General features: G+C 37.2%; 1 protein-coding gene across 1 annotated transcript; it reads right to left on the bottom strand.

Annotated features, from left to right (window-relative positions):
- Positions 1–21,026, bottom strand: LOC109053476 (solute carrier family 22 member 6-A-like). Its single transcript, XM_042777374.1, has 10 exons — positions 20,403–21,026; positions 19,265–19,368; positions 16,671–16,825; positions 16,207–16,375; positions 15,931–16,057; positions 14,544–14,650; positions 7,133–7,344; positions 6,191–6,299; positions 4,474–4,686; positions 1–411 (listed from the first exon to the last, which is right to left on the bottom strand). Exons 1-10 carry the CDS (start codon positions 20,760–20,762, stop codon positions 339–341), a joined length of 1,629 nt encoding a protein of 542 aa, XP_042633308.1. The 5' UTR covers positions 20,763–21,026; the 3' UTR covers positions 1–338.
- Between the last annotated feature and the right edge of the window lie 2,254 nt (positions 21,027–23,280).

Below are 23,280 nucleotides of genomic sequence, written 5' to 3' on the forward strand. Positions count from 1 at the left end.
ATTTTGCTGCTTTCCATACCACACTCTCAGAAAAAAAAGGTACAAATCTGTCACTGGGGCTGTACCTTTTCAAAAGGTACTAATATGTACCTTTAAAGTAATAATATGCACGTTTAAGTTAACAATTTTATGTACCATTTATGGGTAAATAAAGTAAAAAGATACACCTTTTAGCTTTTGTTACTTTTGCTTTTATTTTAGCTGTATACCATTTTTTCTTCTTCTTCTGAGTGTGCACTTTACATTTAAGTACTCCTGGAAAGAAAAGTTGGAAATGACATGAAAAGTATTTTCTTCAGAAATGGTTGTTTGGAGACAGTCTGCTGTAAGCTCACTGCTCAGAGGTTGACGTCGGGGTTCTGTTTGGGACACTTTTCATACAAAGCATGTTGTGACTTCTCAGCCGTAGTGCTGCAAGGCAAAGAAGGGCAAAGATTAACCACATTTCATGTGTATCAGGTTTAACTTAACAGGTTTGATCTGCTCTGAATATGTTCTTAATAAAACAACGTGGTTTTCTTGAGGCGGTCAAAGAGCTTAGTTGTTTTGATTCGTGGTTTATGTGCTAGCCAGCCTTCCTTATTGAATAAATAAATAAATAAAAATAAAAATACTCCAAATCCAGGCAGAGATAATAATTTTAACATCTCTCTTGTGGGGGTGCTGGCAACATCTTGGAGTCCCTACTGTAAGTTTCAACAACTAACCACAACGTGTTCAAATAAAGTACTCTAAACGACAAGAGATTAATCAGCAGTCTCCCAATATATAATTTAATATAGTACATTTAATAATGTAATTGTTCAAATAAGTGAACTTTTATTAGCCTAAATGTTAAAAGAAGTGGCACAGTGTTAAAGTCGCTGTGACTGATAGCTGTTTGACTGTGTTTGTCTATCTAGCGTTATGCTAATGTTTTATGAGAGGTTGGAGCTTTGAAGTAATTTATGAGAAAATGAAGTTATGAGCTTTATTAACATTAAAGCAACAGTTCACTTAAAAATTCTGTGATCATTTACTCATGTTCTATGTTGTTCCTTCTTTCTTTGTAAGAACACAAATGACAGCCTCAGTTATTTCTTAATTTCCCTGGACAATAATATGGCCAAAATCTCCTTTTGTGTTCCAACAATATGCTAGTAACATGCTCATCATTCTAGCAACATGCTAGTGACATGCTAGTTATACTAGTCACTTGCTAATAATGCTAGCAACATGCTAGAAACTTGTTAATGACATGTTAGTGACTTGCTAATCATGCTAACGGCATGCTAGTGACTTGCTAGTCATGCTAGCAACATGCTAGTCACTTGCTAATCCTGTTATCAACATGCTAGTCACTTGTTAATCATGCTAACAACAGGGTAGCAACATGCTAGTCACTTGCTAATCATGCTAGCAACATGCTAGTTCCTTGCCAAACATGTTACCAACATGCTAGAAACATGCTAATGACATGCTAGTAACTTGCTAATCATGCTAGCAACATGCTAGTTACTTATAATGCGAGCAACATGCTAGAGACATGCTATTCATGCTGGAAACATGCTAGCGACATGCTAGTTACTTGCTGATCATGCTAGCAACATGCTAGTTTACTATTTCTTATCTGCACTGTTGGGCAAGTTACTCTGAAATGTAATCAAATTACTGATTACTCCTTTTAAAAGTAATCACATTACTGTTCTGATTACTTTATTTCGAAAGTAATGCTAGTTACAACAGTTACGTACTATTACTAGTTACGTTACTTTTTTCTTCATGAAATTTAATGATATCAATGAATGTTTGTTATTAATAGATATTTTTTTATTGGATTACATGTAATCTGGATTACGTAATCAGATTCCAAATCTCAAGTACTGTAATTTACTCCTTTTAAAAATACTCGTAATCAGACTACAGTTACTTTTTTATGGATTACATGATTACTATTATTTACGACAATGGTAATTAGTTGTTCAAATTATTGATTCTCCTAAATTTCCTTTTTGAACGTTTATATTTTTTCCTAATAAACCTGCCGTTTATATTACGTTTGATTCTTCAAGTTTTTCATGAGAGGGGGAGGGGTGTCAGAATCGCACTCAGAAGAAATCCAGCAACAAGATAACAGAAAATGGAGGGGAACGCAGCCTTTAATCCTGGATGTACTGACATCATTTGTTTTTAAAGAATCACACGGGGAAATGTCACTGTTCAGTGTTAGATCTGCCTACCACGGATTAATTTGCTGCGAAATCTTTGCATAGCAGGTTGCTGGAATTTCATGTTCTTTAAATATAGTTTTTGTAAAATTTTTCTTAATTTTTACTATTTGCACTTCAAGGCCCCGTCCAACAGAGACGCATCTCACTGTATTCATCGCATTTTGTATAGTATAGGTGTTTCGTCCACACGGATCTGTTTTGGGGAGATAACCGATATTTTTTAAACCGGGTCCCAAGTGGATAAATTTGAAAATGCCAGCCCGCCTTGCGTTTTCATGTAATGAATTTTCTTGACATCATCAGCCCACGTCTCGCCCCTAGTCAAACACTACGTCACGTAAGAGCAACAAAAACATGAACAAACACTGAACAATTGTTTTTTTTTATTAATTAACATTAACACAAATGAATAAATGTATTGTCCATGTTCGTTAGCAGCGCAAATTATGCGCATAGTCCATGTCTTCTCCGCATCTGCTGACAGAATTTCAGTGCCACATGCTGGTCTGGCAGTGTACTACATCGTTTGTGTCTTTTCCTCATTTTTCTAATAAAACTTTTGCAGGATAGAAATTCATTGCCTGTGTTAATCGGTTTATGTTTTTATATTGTTTAGTGTTTTTCATGATGTCATATACACTTTGTTGTTTTTTTATTTTTTATTAATATTTGACCTAGCAGGGATATGCTGTTAATTAATGTTTTTTATTTGTTTTGTTTTTCTAATTTACTTATTTTTATGCTTTGAAATTTAGATGATTTTGTTTTATTCATTTAGTGCAAGGTAAGTCCCGTTAAGTATTCACTTTCCACCATTGCACTTGAACCAGCTACTTGCCCTCTTCTGGTGTATTTTTTGCGCTATATATACTCTTTTTGCTGTCGCACAAGGTCTCATTATATGTGCAAATAAGGGAGCATGTAATCTAAATCTCTAATCCACTGTAATCTACTTCGTTACTCGACAGTAATTGATTGCATGTGTGCTGTAATCCGATTTACAATTCAATCTCTCTGGTTATTAGCATTATAAAACACTGCTATTTCTAACTCAGCAAGTGGCTGCTGTGTGCATGCAACGCATGGCAGTAGCAAAGAGCGCTGCATAGAGACCATCGGCTCTGTACACTAATACTCTAATCTACCATCTGAAATTCGTGTGTTATAACGCGTGAGCACGCAAATTACACCGCATTACTCAATGCAAAATGTGTTAATCAAACTTGCACAGTGCAATGCGTTTACTAAGTAATGCAATATATTAATAACAATTATTTGTTTTAGACACTGTTTTACCTGTCTATTTTGTGGGAGTCCCGTGAATCACCACCCGCACCAGCACTTGCCCATCTTGTCCCGCGCTGCACTCTGTTGCGTCGGGTCTCGCGGGAGCAGGTCTTTCTGAAAGATAGTATTGCCGATTTACAAAACTTATAAAAACTTCTTCAATGTAACGCGGCTTACGCAAACTGTAACTATACTCTAAACCATCTGAAAAAACTTTAATTACTCCGTTACTTTTAAAACGTTACTTCAAACTTTCTGGCTCAATCCGCTTTTTAAAGCCAGCTTTAAACTTTTTTCTTCAAATTTAAGCTTTTAAAACTACTTCAAACTTTCTGGCTAGGCTTTTTAAAGCCAGCTTAAAGTTTTTCTTCAAACTTCATTATCTAGTTATAACAATCATTAGATTAAAATAACCATTAACTGCTGAACAATAGATTATTTGTGAACATGGTAAAATGTGTTAAAAGAAGCTAAGAATCATACACTTTTATTGGTAAGTAATCAAATTAAATAATGATGGCCATTCCATGTCTGCAAAAATCTGTGGAGCTCTCTGTGGAGGGCATAATAAATACCACAAAATTAGGGCATAATAAATACCACATGTCCACATCAGTTCTCAAACGAACAAAGATTTTATACAGCTTTTCTTGAATCTAATGAATATTGGAAATTACTCACAATAAAATTACAATCTACATTAAAAATGTAATGAAAAATGAAACACATTAGGGATCGATTCTCACTATTAACTAGTTGCTTATTAGCATGCAGATGACTCACATATTGGTTATTTATAATGCCTTATTCTACATGACCATATTTTACTCCCCTTAACCCTACCCTGTACCTAAACTTAGCAACTACCTTAAGCAGCAAATTAGGAGTTTATTGAGAATTGGCGAGAATTGGTCCCCAAAAATTGTGAACACCTTAATGTATTTGGCCTAGAGCGCATGGGTCTGCAGCTACTCACCTCACACTGGTGCGCTCCACATCTTCTATAGTATCTGGCAGGGGCTTATGGGCCGTCTCAGGCAGAAACATAGTGAGGGCAGCACCTATGAGCGGGCACAGGCCGAATACCACCATGGGGGCATGACGGCTGATGTTTCTCAAGAGGTAGATGATGGGCGCAATCACTCCACCTGCCCGTGCGCACATCGAACCCATACCTATGCCATTTTGTCTGAGAAAAAAAATAAAAAAATGTTTCTGTATCGCACATCTCAACTGAACACTAGTTTGAATAAGGAGAAGTGTAATGTAATACTGTGTCCTAACCAGGCCTGATGCAACACAATTACAGTAGTGATAAAAAAGTCATTTCTCTGTTAACACTGCAAGTGAAAATACTGTGCAATAGAGTAAACTAAACGCCATTCACAACATATTATACAGTCATTTGTAATTTGATAGTGGTGGGGCAGTAGTTATGGATGAGCACTACTAATTGAACCACAGTACACTCAAAATATATAAACTATATATATATAAAATATATATATATTTTAGTTGTTTGCTCAGTTTACTTAAATAGAATCAGCTAAAACAACATAAATCTTTAGTTTTTTATTCAGTTGTCTTTTGCACTCAATTTTATTATATTAAATGAAATTACATTTGTAAAATGTTAACTTAAACCATTGAAGTTAAGTTGGGCCTACATGAATTATTTACGTTGCACTGACTGAAACAGGGCAGTGGATTTCTAGTTCCCAGCATGCTTTGCATAGGGATAGACCAGGAGAATAAATATTGAAATTAAGTGCTGTTTAATGTGTTTTTGGTAAAGGGAAAGACATATTAAAGTTTGTTGTTTAGTTATTTTTTACATTTAAAAGAGTTTATGTTTATGTTTATATTTTTGAGGTTACCATTATGGTGAAGTATAGACTTTGTGGTTAGGCTATAGGTAGTCTCGCGTAGCCAGGCCTTCAGACTGAAGGTCTGGAATTCATGGCAGCTTTCATTGGCCAAGACCCACCCATGAGACCATTTGTAATAAATTACAAACTTGTTAGCAATAGTCCATTCAGAACTATGACAAGCTTCATTGTCATTAAATCTGATTTAAATGGTTGTCATATTTGCATCAAAATTATAATTTACAATGAATAGAAATCTAACTGCTCAATTCTGTGTTGTTGAGCAGTTAGTGTGCTGTGCTAATGACTTAAATTGCAACAAGCCAAACAGACTTTTTTTTTTTCAAACAATGGGTGAGTTATTCACTCTAGCAACATTAATATATGTGTCAATATAAGTAAGTTTCTAATGTAAGCTGTGTGAAACAGTCAAGACAAGTATTTTTTTTTAAGTAAACACAAAATAGTATTTTTAAAGGTATCACATTGTTAGCATAGCAGAATACTAACACTAAACTCTTGGAATAAATTGAATGTGTTAGTGAAATCTCTTGTGTGTTTCCCTTTAGCAGCACTGCTTGTTTTATTATGATGCACACGAGCGGCTGCACAAATAGAAAGCTCAAAACACAGATTAAACCAGCCTATTGAGTCTAGGAGGGTTTGTTGATCTTTAATGGTTTAGGCTTGTGTAGTATGTCTGCTAACCTGCAGTCAAGCTAGTGTTTCTCTTAAATTTCATCCAATAATAAAAATGAAGAAATAAAGTCACACATCTTTTGAGTATAAAGTTATCACACTTAATGAAACCTTGTCCTTGCTTACCTGATGACTGTTGGGAAGACTTCTGCTGAGTAAATGTACACAATGGACAGCGATGCGGTGATGCCAAACTTGCCCACCATGGCAAGTACAGTGCGAACAATTGACTGATCTATGAAGACAGAAAGTTTGAATGGATGAGATTTGTTATGAAAGAAAGAGCAAGTCTCTGGTTTTGTTTCCCAATTGCCTGGAGAGAGGGTGGGAAAACATCACATTCTCCAAAACTGTTCGCCAAGCTTATGATTAAATTTCATATTTGAAATCACCAATGAAATCTGACAACAACTGACTCATAAATGTTGTTTCTCATGTGCCAATAGCGTTAAAAAAGCTTATTATTCAGGCTAGACCAGCCAATTTGCATGTGCAGTCCTAAGCGTGAATGCTGCAGAGTCCTCCAGAACGCTGCTTGTTTAGCAACCGCGGACTTCTAACAAATGCTGCAGTGATGCAATGACTTTACCAAATAGCGATAGGCTCTTTTACTCAGAAGGCGGGTCTTCCTTCAGTAGAGCAGCCATATTGAACGTTGCATTTTTCCTGGATTCAAAACTATAGGAGTGACACGTCTTGGGTATTCTGCAGTCTTTGAACATGTTGATGCACTTCTTTCATTCTACTTTTCCACCAACAGTGTGCTGAAGCTGGTGGCCAATCTGTAACTGTTTTTTCTACGGAAAAGGTGATTCTTGGCTTGGAAAAAAAAAAGCTCTGCATTGTTCTCTAAAACTTGCTGATCTCAAACTAGGGAACACTAACATCAAAGGCATAATGTCTGTAACTAAATTTTTTTTAGAATAATACCAACTTGGTAAGATTAATGCAAAAAAAAAAAAAAAAACAACAACTAACACAAAATTAGATTGATTATAATCAGCTGCCCTAATCTACTCTGCTACTCTACCTACTCTAGTTAAATAAAATTTGGGGTTTTTCACCTACCATCTGGAATGAATATGGTAAGAAGACAGGCCAGGCCGCCTACTGCCAAGAATGCTAACTGGGATATCCTGCGTGAGCGGTTTAGGGTGAAGAGAGTAATGGTACGTGCTGGCATCTCTACCAAGCCAAAGATCATCTGTGTCAGGTAGATATTCATTCCAAAGTCTGAAATATTGAGTGACAGCCCATAGTACACCAGGACATTCACAAACCTGTAACAAAAAAAGTCAAATGTCATTTTTGTGTAATATTTACACAGTTTACAGTAATATATTAAGTATTTGTCAGAGCTCTGGTTTCAAGTATAATTCATTTGAAGTAATGGTGTAGTGTTGTTTTTGTCAACGAAAATTATGACTAAATATCGTCATCAACGAACCTTTATCATGTGATGAAAACGAGACGAGATGCAACGTAAATGCTGGTCATGTGACGATGACTATATTTAAATGTATAATGCAATATTGTTGACGAATAAAAACGAGACTAAATGTGGTTTACAAAATAAAAACTATGCTAAAATGTCTCTTCATTTTCGTTGACCAAAACAAGCATTTATAGACATTCTGAATTCTATTTGGGTCAGACAACACATGTCAGGACCTTCTCATTGTCATAATCATACTTTAGATTTAATACTGTCACATGGAATTGATGGTAATGGCGTTGAAATTCTGTAGCAGAGTGATGATTTCTTTATTTATTCAACACAGTGGCTAAATTAATGAAAGATAAAACATCAACAGGCACAGACATTTCCCGACAGAACAGCAGTAATGACTTTATGAACTTCTTTACTTCCAAGATCGGTACTATTAGAAATACAATTCTAACCAAGCAGCCTTCAGCCACAGTATTGAATAATACACTCTATAGATCCCCTGAGGAATAATTCCACTCATTCTCTGCTATAGGACAGGAAGAATTGTATAAACTTGTCAAATCATCAAAACCAACAACATCTATGTTAGACCCTATTCGATCTAAGCTACTAAAAATGGTGCTTCCAGAAGTCATAGATTCTCCACTTACTTAATTACACACCGATCTCAAATCTCCCTTTTCTGTCAAAAATACTAGAAAAGGCAATATCCTCTCGGCTATGTTCCTTCTCAAAGAGAAATGGTATCTGAGTTATCATACCAAATGAAGAGGTATCATATCGATCACAAGTGCAGTATGGAGTACCTCAAGGCTCAGTACTAGGGCTGTTACTCTTCACGCTTTACATGTTACCCTTGGGAGATATCATCAGGAAACACGGTGTTAGCTTTCACTGTTATGCAGATGATATTCAGCTCTATATTTCTTCACGACCCAGCAAAACATACCAATTTGAAAAATGAACGGAATGCATAGTCTATATAAAAAACTGGATGACAAGTAATTTCTTACTGCTAAATTCTGAAAACAACAACAACAACAAAAACAGAGGTGTTAATTACAAGACCTAAAAACTCTGCATGTAATAACCTAGAACACTGTCTAAGACTTGATGGCTGCTCTGTCAATTCGTCGTCATCAGTTAGGAACCTAGGTATGTTATTTGATAGCAATCTTTCCTTAGAAAGCCATATTTCTAGCATTTGTAAAACTGCATTTTTCCATCTCAAAAATATATCTATATTACGACTATGCTCTCAATGTCAAATGCAGAAATGTTAATCCATGTGTTTATGACATCAAGGTTAAATTATTGTAATGCTTTATTGGGTGGTTGTTCTGCACGCTTAATAAACAAACTCCAGCTGGTCCAAAATGCAGCAGCTAGAGTACTTACTAGAACCAAGAAGTATGACCATATTAGCCCGGTTCTGTCAACAAGGCTCTGGCTACCTATTAAATATCGTATAGATTTTAAAATCTTGCTAATTACTAGGAATGGTTTAGCACCTCAGTATTTGAACGAGCTCCTATTACATTATAGTCCTCCACGTCCGCTGTGTTCTCAAAACTCTGGCAATTTGATAATACCTAGAACAGTGGTTCTCAACAACATTCCTGGAGGACCCCAACACTGCACATTTTGCATGTCTCCTTTGTCTGACACACCCATTTCAAGTCTGTGAATCTCTACTAATGAGCAGGTGACCTGAATCAGGTGTGTTTGATTAAGGAGACATGCAAAATGTGCAGTGATGGGGGTCCTCCAGGAATGTTGTCGAGAGCCACTGACCAAGAATATCAAAATCAACTGCGGGCGGCAGATCCTTTTCCTATTTAGCACCCAAACTCTGGAATAACCTACCTAACATAGTTTGGGAGGTAGACACACTCTGTCAGTTGTCAGTTTAAATCTAGATTAAAGACCCATCTCTTTAACCTGGCTTACACATAACACACTAACACATTTCTAATATTCAAATCCATTAAAGGATTTTTAAACTGCAATAATTAGGTCAACTGGAACCGGGAACACTTCCTATAACACCCGATGTACTTGCTACATCGTTAGAAGAAAGGCATCTATACTAATATTAGTCTGTTTCTCTCTTATTCCGAGGTCACTGTAGCCACCAGATCCAGTCTGTATCCAGATCAGATGGTCACTGCAATCACCCGGATCCAGTCTGTATCCAGATCAGATGGTGGATCAGCACCTAAAAAGGACCTCTACAGCCTTGAAAGTCAGCGGAGACCAGGGGCCGGATTCACGAAAATCTTCTTAAGAAATAAATTAAGAAATTTCTTAAGATAAATTCCACGACGTTCATAATAATGTTCTTAAGTGCAATTCTTGAAAAATTCTTAATAAGTTCTCAAATATATTCTTAAGAACATCTTAATTTTTTTCTTAATAAGAAAGCAACAGCTGTTATCTGAATGAATACATGACGCACTGATAAAATCACACTATTGTCTTTTTGCGCTTCCTGCAGATCACCCATAGACTTTATAAAAACATTACCCTAATAATCATAATAAGCACGCACACTATTTTGACTGCCGCTCAGCTTCACGTTTTTAATGCAGGGTGTTTTTGAAAAGTTACTTTAAAAATAGCCTGTCTCAAACTGCAGCGATATGTTTCATTAATTTTTGGGCTGTGTTCTGAGTGAACGCTTCCAGTATGTGCGCCCGCGCTTCTACAGCAAATGCGTCCTGCGCGTTCATATGCGGTGAATACTCCCAAAGATTATGCCGTATTTATAAGATAAAATTAAAAGCGTTCAATTAAAGCTTCCTATTTGACTCGTTTTAGAGTTGCTACTGAGTTTTGAAGTCAGCAAAAAGCAGCATCATGCATAGGCTAATCATAATGACCGATCGTGTTTACATTAACAGTCATCGATCACTTCAGAAAACTTGTGCACATCCCTAGTCCTACTATGTATTATATGTAGCTGTTGTTGTAATGCTTGAATATAACAATGAATTTGAAATAACCCAATGAATTAATTAAATAATTCTTACTGTTTGGGATTTAAGACCAGTCCGGGGCTGTCCTTAATTTAAGAAGTTACTTACAATGATTTTTAAGAAGATTCTTTTAAAGAATTTGAATTATTCTTAGGTTTTGTCTTAAGAAAAATCTTAAGAAAAAAGATAAGAATATTCTTAAGATGGATTTTTGGAAATACAAAATATTCTTAACTTTTTTCTAGAGTTAAAAAATAAGAAGAAAACGACAGTTAAGAAGAAATTTCTTCTTAAGAATGTTTTGTGAATCTGGCCCCAGGACAACTAGATGAGCCCCAGAAACAGATGTCTCAGACGCCCACCGGGAAAAGACCACAGGAACCAGTTGAGTCCTCTGCACAATATGGTTTTGTCTGGCCAGATGAGAACTGGCCCCCCGACTGAGCCTGGTTTCATTAGAGTTACAAATGACCTGTTCTTTTCATCCGGTTGTGGTTGTATTTCTTTATTAGTGCTACTGGATCTTAGTGCTGCATTTGACACTATCAACCACATCATTCTTTTCAGTAAACTACAAAATTATGTTGGCATTAGTGAAATAATATTGGCATGGTTCAAATCTTACTTCTCTGATGGTCATCAATACATAACAGTGAATGAAGATGTATCATATCGATCATAAGTACAGTATGGAGTACCACAAGGCTCAGTACTAGGACAGCTGCTTTTCGCACTTTACATGTTATCCTTGGGAGATATCATCAAAAAACATGGTGTTAGCTTTTACTGTTATGCTGATGATACTCTATATTTCTTAGCTGCCAAATGAAACATTTTCAAAACTAACAGAATGAATAGTTGATAAAAAAAAAAAAAAAAAAACTGGATGACTGGTAATTCCCTACTGCTAAATTCTGAAAAAAAAACAAAAAAAAAAAACCTAACCAAAAAAAAAAAAGATGTGTTAATCTAACTAGCTTTCTAATCTTTTTGTATTCTATCTGTTTTCTTTTAATTTATTATACAATTAACAAAAGCAAAAAAAAAAAAGACCTCTAACACTAGCTTGCTCTATTCTTTACTTTTCTACTCTTCTATTCTACTATGTGTACTGTGTTTAAGCTAACTGAGACTTGTTATAGCACTTATATATCATTGCTCTTTTGTTGATTTTGATTGCTTCCATTGTCCTTATTTTTAAGTCACTTTGGATAAAAGCATCTGCTAAATAACTAACTGTAAATGTAAATGTAAATGTTAATTATTGGACCAAAGACCTCATTGGTAAAATGAAAGCATTTGTAAAACCACATTTTTCCATCTTAAAGGGTAACTCCATCCCAAAATGAACATTTTGTCATTAATCACTTACCCCCATGTCGTTCCAAACCTGTAAAAGCTTCGTTCCTCTGCGGAACACAATTTAAGATATTTTGGATGAAAATCAGGAGGCTTGAGACTGTCCCATAGACTGCCAAATAAATAACACTGTCAAGGTCCAGGAAAGTATGAAAAGCATTGTCAGAATAGTCCATCTGCCATCAGTAGTTTAACCGTAATGTTATGAAGTGACGAGAATACTTTTTATAAAAAGAGTTGTCAGAATTAACGACTGTATTCAACAATTCCTCTCCTCTGTGTCTCTACAAATCAGTGTAGCGCCATTTTGACAATTCTAAGCAGTACGCAGATGGCGTATGCTCTTCTGTGTCAGCCACGCTACGTCGGTGTGCTGTTTGCTTTCAAACCAAAGCGTAAATTCATGTAAAAAACGTATCCTTGTGGGGCGGCTGATACAGAAGAGCGTAAGCCGCTTGCGTATGCTCAGATTTGTCAAAATGGCACTATGCTGATTTGGAGAGACACAGAGGAGAGGAATTGTTGAATAAAGTCGTTATTTTTGTTTTCTTCATGTACAAAAAATGTTCTCATCGCTTCATAATGTTCCGGTTGAATCACTGATGACAGATGGAGTATTCTGACGATGCTTTTCATACTTTCCTGGACCTTGACACTGTTATTTATTTGGCAGTCTATAGGACAGTCTCAAGCCTCCGTTTTCATCCAAAATATCTTAAATTGTGTTCCGAAGACGGACAAAGTTTTTACAGGTTTGGAACGACGTAGGGGTAAGTGATTAATGACAAAATTTTCATTTTGAGATGGAGTATCGCTTCAAAAATATATCTAAATTACAACCTATGCTCTCAATGTCAAATGTAGAAATGTTAATTCATGCTTCCATGACCTCATGCTTAGATAATTGTAATACTTTATTGGGTGGTTGCTCTGCGCGCTTAATAAACAAACTCCAGCTGGTCTAAAATGCAGCAGCTGTTCTTACTAGAACCAGGAAATACGAACATAATAGCCAGGTTCTGTCAACTCTGCACTGGCTTCCTGTTAACATCGTATTCATTTTAAAATCTTAAAAAATCATTGCATTGAATGGTTGAAAAGGAGTGATGTTTAAGGAGTGAAAAGTAAGCGATTAAGAGAGCTATCAATAACATCTTGTCTTCACTAGACCTGCAAATGATGTTATGAATTTGCGATTTATGAACTTTATGAAGGGATGACTCTGAAACTCTCAGTCTGACTTTTTTAGATTTTAATGGTTTAGGTCCTCAGTACTTGAGCAAGCTCATTTAGCATAATAGTCCTTCATGTCCGCTGTGCTCTCAAAACTCTGGCCATTTGATAATACCTAGAATATCAAAATCAATTGTGGGTGGCAGATCCTTTTACTATTTAGTGCCCAAACTCTGGAACAATCTACCTAGCGTTGTTTGGGAGGCAGACACACACAAGGATTGTTAGGCTGCATTAATTAGTTCAACTGGAACCGGGAACACTTCCCATAACACCTGATGTACTTTTAAGAAGAATGGCATCTAATGGCAGACTAATATTAGTGTGTTTCATTCTTATTCCGAGGTCACCGTAGCCACTCAGATCCAGTCCGTTTCCAAGTGATGACCTCTACAGCCCTGAATGTCAGCAGGGACCATGTCAACTAGATGCACCCCAAAGAGAGATCCTCTGTGAAAACCTCGTCAACTAGATGGCCTTTGGGACAAGACAACAGGAACCAGACAAGTCCGACTGAGCCTGGTTTCTTCCAAGCTTTTTGCCCCATTTGTGTTACCGATGGAGTTTTGGTTCCTTGCCACTGTCGCCTTTGACTTGCTTAGTTGGGGATGCTTGAGTAATTGCACAGACACTATTGGAAGAGAGCTGAACTGGATGATGACATCACTGAATCATCTATGAACTGACTTTAACTGAAAAATTGACTGTTTGTTATTGTCCTCTTGAATTATTGACAAACTCTTTTCCTATTTAACACTGTAAAGTTGCTTTGACACAATCTGTATTGTATAAAGCACTATATAAATAAAGGTGACTTGACTTGTGAAGCTTAGAACTCTATAAGTTAAAAAAATTATAACATGACGAATTATAACCTCAGAACTATAGCAAAAGGTATTGTGAAACATAAAAAGGAAACATGCAAAACTTAAGGGAAATGAGAGCCACAGCAATAGATTCTGGAAAATATAACTGAAATGGATTATAACCAGAAGTCCACCCTCAAAAAGCCCAACAATTTCTTCTACAGCTTTTGTGAACAAAAATGAATATAGTGTTTTGATATGATGGTTGCTCTACTGTAATTTGTAATTTATTTATTTAGAAGTAGTCATGTAACTGGACCTTTTACCTCTGAGAAAACTAAACTAAACTAAACTAAACTAAACTAAACTAAACTAAACTAAACTAAACTAAACTAAACTAAACCAAAAAAGTCTTCAGAGTTACATAACGTTTTTCATGTCTAGTGAAGACAATATGTTATAGATGGTTTTATTGATAGCTTTCCTTTTCGCTCCTTACACATCACTCCTTTTCTCATTAATGTAACAACAAATTCATCAAAATTGGAGGATTTTTCAGTCAAGAATTTTGAACAATGGTTCATAAAGTCCAACTGTTATATTGTTCATTTTGCTTTCAAGTTGGGTTATTTGTATGTTAACTGCATTTTTACCACAAGTAGAAGAGAATGAGAGACTGTCTCCTCATTCTGGGTGTTCGGACCAAATCGATGACAGTGTACTTCCTCAGGTCTTGCAGGTTCTCTGAGATTTTAGAGCTCTGTAAAACAAGAGAAACACATTTCAAGTATTATTTGTACAAGTTGGAGATTGAGAATAATTTGAACATTTATTTCTGAAGAGAGCTGTAACTCAGTTACATCCCAGAAAAAATGCAAATACAACTGCATAGCCCTACTGGAAAAATGAGTTCAGTTTTTTTTTCAGTTCAGTGAATCTAATAATCAAACAGGCAAAAGTTCACTTCAAGAATAAACAAAGTGGCATCAAAGGTTAAGGTTGGTGGTAGATTCGGCATCCATCACCTCTATCCTAACTTCTGGACTGGACAACTCTTGCAACACCACAATGCGGAACCAAAGTGCTGTACATGAAGAATAAGTAATAGAATAAAAACAGACATAAACTAATAAGTCCACACAGTACCACACAACAAACAACAACTTACAAAGCATTTTCAAAAGCTAAAAAGAAATGAGTTTTCAGCGCAATCTGAAATTCCAAAGCCTTGGAGCTGCAACAGAAAAAGGCCGGTCACCTTTACATTTTAAGCGAGATCGAGGAACCACAAGGATTAACTTGATCATTTAAATGCAGAGACGCAGAGATTAAATCAGAAAAATACTCTGGTGCTAAGCCATGTAAAGCTTTGAAGACATACAGTATAGCAGCACTTTGTAATAACCTTTTCAATAATCTGTTTCACTCAGATACACAATGATGGATAAAAGATATTTTGATTGTTTTTTTTTTGATGATCAGTTTTGGTTGCAATTTTTTGATAAAAACTATTATAATTGTTTTTTTTTTTATTATGATTTTTAGTTAATTAATCCGTGTTAAATAAGGGTGATCCAAACTGTACAGTGCTGGGGAGGCTCCAAGGTTTGTTTGTAAATCTCAGGTATATATGATTCTTTTGAGTTGTTTTTGAAACTCAAGGTTTTTTTTTTTTTGCATGGAAAAGAGCAATCAGTGCATTATTGTTCTTTTGTGCTCCACAGAAGAAAGACTGTCATATGGGATAATACATTTTTGGTTGAACTGTCCCTTTAATTAAATTTTTTTTAGCTGGGTTTCACAGATAAATCTAACCCTATGTGTCTTTGTCAGTGGGCAGTGCCTGAAGCCCAGGAGGAGTGAAGTGACAGATGCTATAATTCCTCTTTGAAAACAAGATTTATACAAATGTTGGTTTGTTCACTTTACATGCTAGTAAAATGGTCTCTACCTATCTACGCAGTTCTTGGCTGGAATAAGGACCAGATTTTATGCTTATATTTGAAAGTCTGACTATGTGAGGCTAAGAGTATGCCATACCTGACAGAGCTCAATGTCATCATCTACCAGAGGTTTGCCATTAATAAGTGCTGCCTTACGAATCAGATCCAGTGCCTCTTCATGCTTCTTATTGGCCATTAACCAACGAGCAGACTTAGGGAGCACCCTGAGAACGCACAAACAAAAACATACATAACAAGATTACAGGCAAGAATATAGGCTATGGTGGCCTTAAAAGTACATGGACCATTTTGGACACTTAAGTCACAAGCTATATTTTGGTCTTTTTGTGTTTTCAGTTCACGTGCAACTCACCAGATGTAGAACAGGAAGAGGAAACCTGGGGCAGATATGGCCAACTGCAACTTACGCCAGTCTCGGATGAGGTAGGCCAGCCCTGCAAGCAGAATGTAGCCAAAACCAAAGAAGTAGTCTGTGATGACACCTGCCAACATGCGCTTTTTGGGGCCCGTCCACTCTGTGCCTGCAGAATGAAAAGACAAAATGCACACATTAGACGATAAACCAGAAAATTCTCAGCGCCATTAGACACTGTATTAGGCCTAGTCTCAGAATTAACATTATCACAGACTTTGTTGACTCTCTCTCTAACCACAGTACACTTTGAAAGAATATATATTCTTCTTATTATTAAGAAAATTCTCTTACTACTAAAATGTTCGATACAATTTCTTTTTGACAAGACTATTTTCTTTAGTTCCTGAAAGCTTGACAAATCATAATAAGATTCTGGAAACCTTAGTGGATGTCTTACTTACCCAACACAAATGCATTCATGATCACTGCCGAAATCGTCATGCCCACCACGAAGCGAAGCAGAACATATATGTAGAAATTTGGGGAGAAAGCGACCCCCACTCCAAAGATGGCCTGTACTGCTAAACCAATCAATATGATCATTCTGCGGCCATACCTGAAACAGCATCAAACCGTAGGTCATTTCAGAGATACACTACTGTGTGATTAAGCTCAGTTAGTAATTTGTTATCTAAAAAAAGAGGTTTGCATGGGTCTACTCTTGTGAAAAACAATTATTGATTGTGCACTTGTAGTGTACTTCAGATCTTAAAAATAATATATATATATGTGTGTGTGTGTGTGTGTGTGTAGCAGATCTATAAAAAATGCATCTTGACTGATCTTAACAAATGTGTAACTAAAGATATATTTCACTACATGGCATTCAAGTTTCAGTGGAATGATGATGTTAAATTATTTTAGAGACAATATAATTATGAAATTATATATAAAAATGTATACTTAAGTCCTACTTAAGTAGGTAAAAAAGAACACTCTTAACTAATTGCTACACTGTAGTTTTTCTACCTGGTCTCATTGGATAAACGTACCTGAGTGCACTTTTTAGCAAGACACGAAATACGTACCAATAAGTACATATCACTGCAGTTTCCAAAAGTAATGAACACTCAGACACCTATTATTTCTTTTCGCACACTTACTTGAAGAATATCATGTTATGACTTCAAAACGATATTAACATGCTGGGAGATTTGAAAACTGATGCTTTTGAACATTAGCATTGCACATATCCAGCTTCATATCTATGGGTTTTCATAGCCAGAAGGTTTGTTAGGTAGCTCACGGAGTACGGAGACGTACTTGAGAGGCAAGGACCTCTGGTTTGAATCCCATGTAACCGTGGTTTGACAAAACAGTTAAAATTTGCATAAAAGGAAGTTGAAGTTGAATTGTTGTGTTTGCATATGTGTTTTTTTTTATGTTTTTTTTTTGTTTGTTATATCAGGGAGGTTTAGGGTTGGATTTGGTGTAGGGTATATTATTTTCAACACGATAGAGCATTAACTTTTAGCAACAGTCCCCGTATATTTGAATTCTGAACAACCGCAATACGTACCTACAGCAATATGTACCTATATCAGCGTAATAAAAACATGCCAGGGTTCACGTATTGAACCTGTGTTTTAGCGCCACTCGGTGGACATTTCTCTTTGAAATTGTGGCGAAACATGCAGTAAGGTATGTAAAAATGGTGTTGCACAAAAAGTGCACAGAGGTACGTATTTTTTATGAGAACAGGTTGTATTTTTTTCTTTTTTATTATTTCCATAAAAAGTACTCTTTTTAAAAATAAGCTAAAGTGTACTTCTTTTTCAGAAGAGTTTTACTGGTCTGGTCAGTTCTAAAGTGGTTGCTGACAATGGTGCTACTGTAGTAAGAAAAAAGTCCTGAGTTTGATTCCCAGGTAATGACTGGACTGATCTAATGAATAGCTCCTGGATGCAATGTTTCTTTAAGTAAAATAGCCTGCCACATGTAAAAATAAAAAACGATAACATCTTAAATCTTATCATCTTTAAAGGCCATGCATCCAATCAAACTCCCCAATATTTGAGAGGGGGCTCGATGTAGACTGCAACATACTGATGTAGAGGATATTCATGGCAGACTGGATGTTGTTAATGTGCACATGCACAAATGTGCCTTGTGCTACAGTCTGTAACAAGGAGTACTTGTAAGATTTTGACATAAAATCATATGACCCAGACTATATTAAAATATGTTTACTTGCATTGAGGTTAAACATGATTTGTGCCAACCACAATACTGTTTGTGTGGTGAACTGTTGGCTGCCAAGAGCCCAAAACCATTAAATGTAAATTTTAAGCAATAAACAATTTAATTACTATATTGGATCCAATGTATAATCTGGGTCCTGAAGCTAGGCCTGTTGAGAACCACATACAGTAGATGTGCACAGTCTCATGTAAACATCTGAAGTCTTACCAGTATTTTAGAGCATTCCATTCCACATTTTCCCTTTAGTTCATTCAGCAGTTATTTTTTTTCATACCAAAGTGCTGCTATTGTCTGTTCAACTCTGAAAAGTGAACATGTGCTGCTTATTAGATCCGCTCTCTAAAACTACTACATTTCCAATACTGCAGAAACCTTCTGATTTGGCTATAGCACAGGACAGTACTAGTCAAATCACCACTTCTCCCTATAAATATCAGTAAATAAAGCCAGGATAACTTAAACAGAAGAAGAATAGAAGCCTTCCCAGCTCTCTCAAAAGTATGAAAGAGCATGAACTAAATTCTCATAGACAGAGTCACATTTGTCAGCTTGCTGAACAGGTGTGTTCAGAGTTTTTTCCGAGACCTGTTGATGTAAAATATCCAAAACTTCCTGGCATTTAAGCTCTTGTCCAGGCACGCACAGTTCACAAATCATCTTATCAGAATGGTTTCTAACCTAATATCAGTCCTTAAAATTTCAGATTCCAGTTTTTCCACTAGAGTGGAAAAGGTTTTGGATGTGTGCGAGAGACTGTATGCATTTAAAGTTACCTTGAGATTCTTCTACTTACTTATCAGCAAGGGCACCAAACAGAACAGCTCCAACCAGCAGCCCAAACATATAGATAGAAGATCCAATGTTGTTCAAAGTGGCATTTTCACACACAAGATCCCACTGTAAAATAAGATCACAAAGTAAAAATAATATAAATCAGTGTTATACATCATAATCAGGTCATTCAAGGTGGTTTGTGGAACATTATGGCTGGTTGTTGTCAGTCCAAGGCAGTTTATCAGTCCTAACCAGCTTGGTCAAGATGGCCTATATCTCCAAAAACAGCACACCAGTTGGTACAGTAGCTTGCCGATCATCCATCTAGACCAGGAGTGTCCTAACTTGTTGCTGGAGGGCCACTGTCATGCAGAGTTTTTACCATATATAAATTAGCTATTACTGGAAACTGGCTTTAGCTGAAATTTTCAGCAGGGATTTAAGGAGCCTGCTGTCAGAAAAAAAGTGCAAAAATTGTTGCAGTACATTTTTTAAAGGGACATCGTTGTACCTTACCTACCCCTAAAGTGCTGTATATGTACCCTTAACGTACTACTATTTAAGGGTAAATAAGGTATAAAAACTTCCCTTTAAAAGTACTGCCATAGTGACAACCCGTTTTTCTGAATGATTGTACATAATCATTTTAGTATCACATTTTGGAATTAACTCTCATCTCTCTTCACCACAAAAATAACTATGGTAGGATGTAGTTTGTTTCAAAAGCTCTATCCTACCACACTTTCTTCCACCTCAGTCCAGCAGCTGGACAACAGAGAGCAGTGTCAGATAGTCAACCCCCGATGTGAAGCTGGGCAAAGATCCAGCATTTAAAAATCAAAACAGGTTCTGCCTGGATGTCCTGCTGTGAGCAACCCATCTCTCTGGTCACATGTTGCAAAAGAAATGCAGTTCCATGGGTCCGTCCTGCAGCCCTTTGAGCTATACCTCTTTAATGAAGCCGTCTGAGATGCCTTCACTACGGGAGGTCAGAAATTCTCAATGCAGTCAGCACCCAAAACATCTAAACCACAATACATGACTGACTCTGATAGCACCGGAAATACATGTTAAGAAAGAATCACGCTCTGACTTGTTACATCACAAAACTACCACATCCTGTCATACAACTGCAATATTTTGAGATTAGCACTCACCTCTGTGACAACAGTGCTGAGAAAGACTTCCTTGCTGAATTCCCATCCTCCTGTGCAGCCGTTTGAGGTGGATGAGTGCTCAGTAATTGGTAGACTGTGATTAAGATGGGACAGAGGGCCATCCTGAAGGGATGTGCAGGACTCCCCAGGAGCAATGCTGAAGTTAAAGCCCAACCTTGGGCCACCATTGTCGCCTGCTGGCCAAGCGGATCTGCACAGGTGAGGGGGTACAGCCCCAGTGAAGACAGACACCAACATGTGGAAGGCCAAGAAGATCTGTGGCATGCAGATCCATACATAAAGCGTCTTCTGGAAGCGTCCAAACCCTCCAATCCGGTCCAGGACTTCGTCAAAATTCATCCTTCCTTTCCTTGAGTGTCACTTCATGAAAACTTACAGTGTCTATTCAGGTGATGATGACTGGGCCCACGAGTCTTAGGACACAACAGAAGTTGGTGTGTAAGTGCACATGTGCGTAATGCTCTAGATGATGTCAGGTCAGTATTATGTGATATTATCAAAGCTATCTGGACACAGCAGGAGGGACAGGCATGTGAATGGCTGGTGTAGGTCTCCTCACACCTGTAGCAGAGAGGGAGGGAGGGAGGGAGAAGATGAGACGGAGAGTGCTTCAGCAGAGTTCTGTCTATTTGGTTTGTTTGAGGGAAATATAAGGAGTGGAGGACTGGGAGTGACCCAGATATCTGAAATGAGCCTGTAAGCATGAGCGGGAGGGACTATTGAGTGAAGGGGCGGAGATTATCTATGACAGGAGGGAAGAATTATTTTCACACTGCATTACAAACGCCAATAACCTGTTTCATTCCTTGTCTCACCAGCCTCCCCCTGCACTTGTTTCTTCCTTTATTTTCATTCCATTCACAGACTATTTGACTGTGGGTGAGAGAGCAGAGGAAGTGTAAGAGAAAGTAAAGGAGGTTTGATTTTTGCATTGTGATCTCTCTCCAACATAAATTGTTTCTTTTTCACTACTTTACAGACCAAAATTGTGTCACACTATAGTTTTTGGGACCAATTCTCACTATCGAGTGTCTGTTACAGTAACTATGACTTTTGCCTCAGTAAATTCCTAATTTGCGGCTTATTAATAGTTAGTAGTTGTTGCAAAGGATGAAGGGCTAGCAGGATCATAGAGGGGGAGATGAAAGGAATTAAAGGGGAGTAATGTGGCTCCTGTTTGTCAGCATTCCTCAGAGAGGTGTGCATGCGGGATAAGCCACACATCCTTCCACACTGACTCAGTTATTATGGGAGCTTTTAATTTCAAGGGGATGGTTTTTGTTAATTTTTTGAAAGTCTGGGCCTATCAATATTCATAAATATTATTACATTTATTACATTGCTATTACATCATTATTATCATTTAATGAACTTTAACACAAATAATATCAGTCCCCCCATTTGTGGCCTTGTTTATCATAATCAACAATTATGACCAACTTTTGAACATGCATTTTTTTACCAAAGCAAAGTGTCTATCAAGAACAAGATAAATAGAAGATGTGATGTGTTGTTTATGAGTGTCAGTTATGAGTGAATGTTATATATATATATATATATATCTATATATATATATATATATATATATAATATATATATATATACACACTGTAAAACCCGACAAGTAACTTAACTCAAACCGTTTGAGTAAACAGATATCCTTAAAAAACCTGACAAGTTAGGTTTACTCAAACCGTTTGTCAAGTCAAGTCAAGTCAAGTCACTTTATTGTCACATCACCACAGCACATGTGCCTTGGTGAGTGAAATTCTTGGGAGCGTGCACCAGAAATTGCAGAAACAGTTAACATATAACCATACAGACTTCAACAGGTGAAAATATGCAATATGCACATACATATAGTCAGTACACACAGTGTACTATTGGACATACTTACAGTTAGCACTACACATTTTACGCAATATGTACATACATACAGTTAGCACTACACATTATACACTATACACAGGAATGTACACATTCTGCATTATGTAGACATATATACGCATGAAAATATGCTAAGTGTACGTGGGCTGGATACAGAAATGTTATGGATGTGCATTGGATGGAATCCAGTGGTAGCAGGTAGATTATTGTGTTAAATAGTTCGGTGTTGAACTGTCAAAGTTAAAGTGCAGTGTGTGGCATACCATATTGTAGAGTATGCTGTAGGGTGTATTAGTTCAGACTGTTCATAAGTCGGATAGCCTGAGGGAAAAAGCTATCCCTCAGTCGGCTAGTGCGGGATCGGATGCTGCGGAGACGTCTTCCTGAGGGCAGCAGAGAGAGCAGTCTGTGGGAAGGATGGCTGGAGTCACTGATGATCCTCTGGGATTTCCTTATACACCGCCTGGTGTAGATGTGCCATGGAGGGAGGGAAGCTCAACTCCAACAATGTGGCTGGCAGTTCGCACGACCATTTTCAGAGCTTTGTGGTTGCCAGCAGTGCTGTTTCCAAACCAGGCAGTGATGCAGCCCGTCAGGATGCTCTCTATAGTGCAGGTGTAGAACGATCTGAGGATGCTGGGGCTCATTCCAAACTTCCTCAGCCGTCTCAGGAAGAAGAGGCGTTGAGGTGCCTTCTTCAGCACTGCATCAGTGTGTGTGAAGAACAGGTGAGATCCTCACTGATGTTAACACCGAGGAACTTGAAGCTGCTTACCCGCTCCACAGGTGTCTTGTCGATGGTGATGGGGATGTGTTCTCTGCTCTGTCTCCTGAAATCCACCACCAGCTCCTTGGTCTTGTCGATGTTGAGTGAGAGGTGGTTGTCCTGACACCATTTAGTCAGGGTGCTCACCTCCTCTCTGTAGGCCGTCTCATCGTTGTCGGTGATCAGGCCTATCACCGTTGTGTC

Source organism: Cyprinus carpio, chromosome A20 (genome assembly GCF_018340385.1).
Source record: "Cyprinus carpio isolate SPL01 chromosome A20, ASM1834038v1, whole genome shotgun sequence".
Classification (NCBI taxonomy): Eukaryota; Metazoa; Chordata; class Actinopteri; order Cypriniformes; family Cyprinidae; genus Cyprinus; species Cyprinus carpio.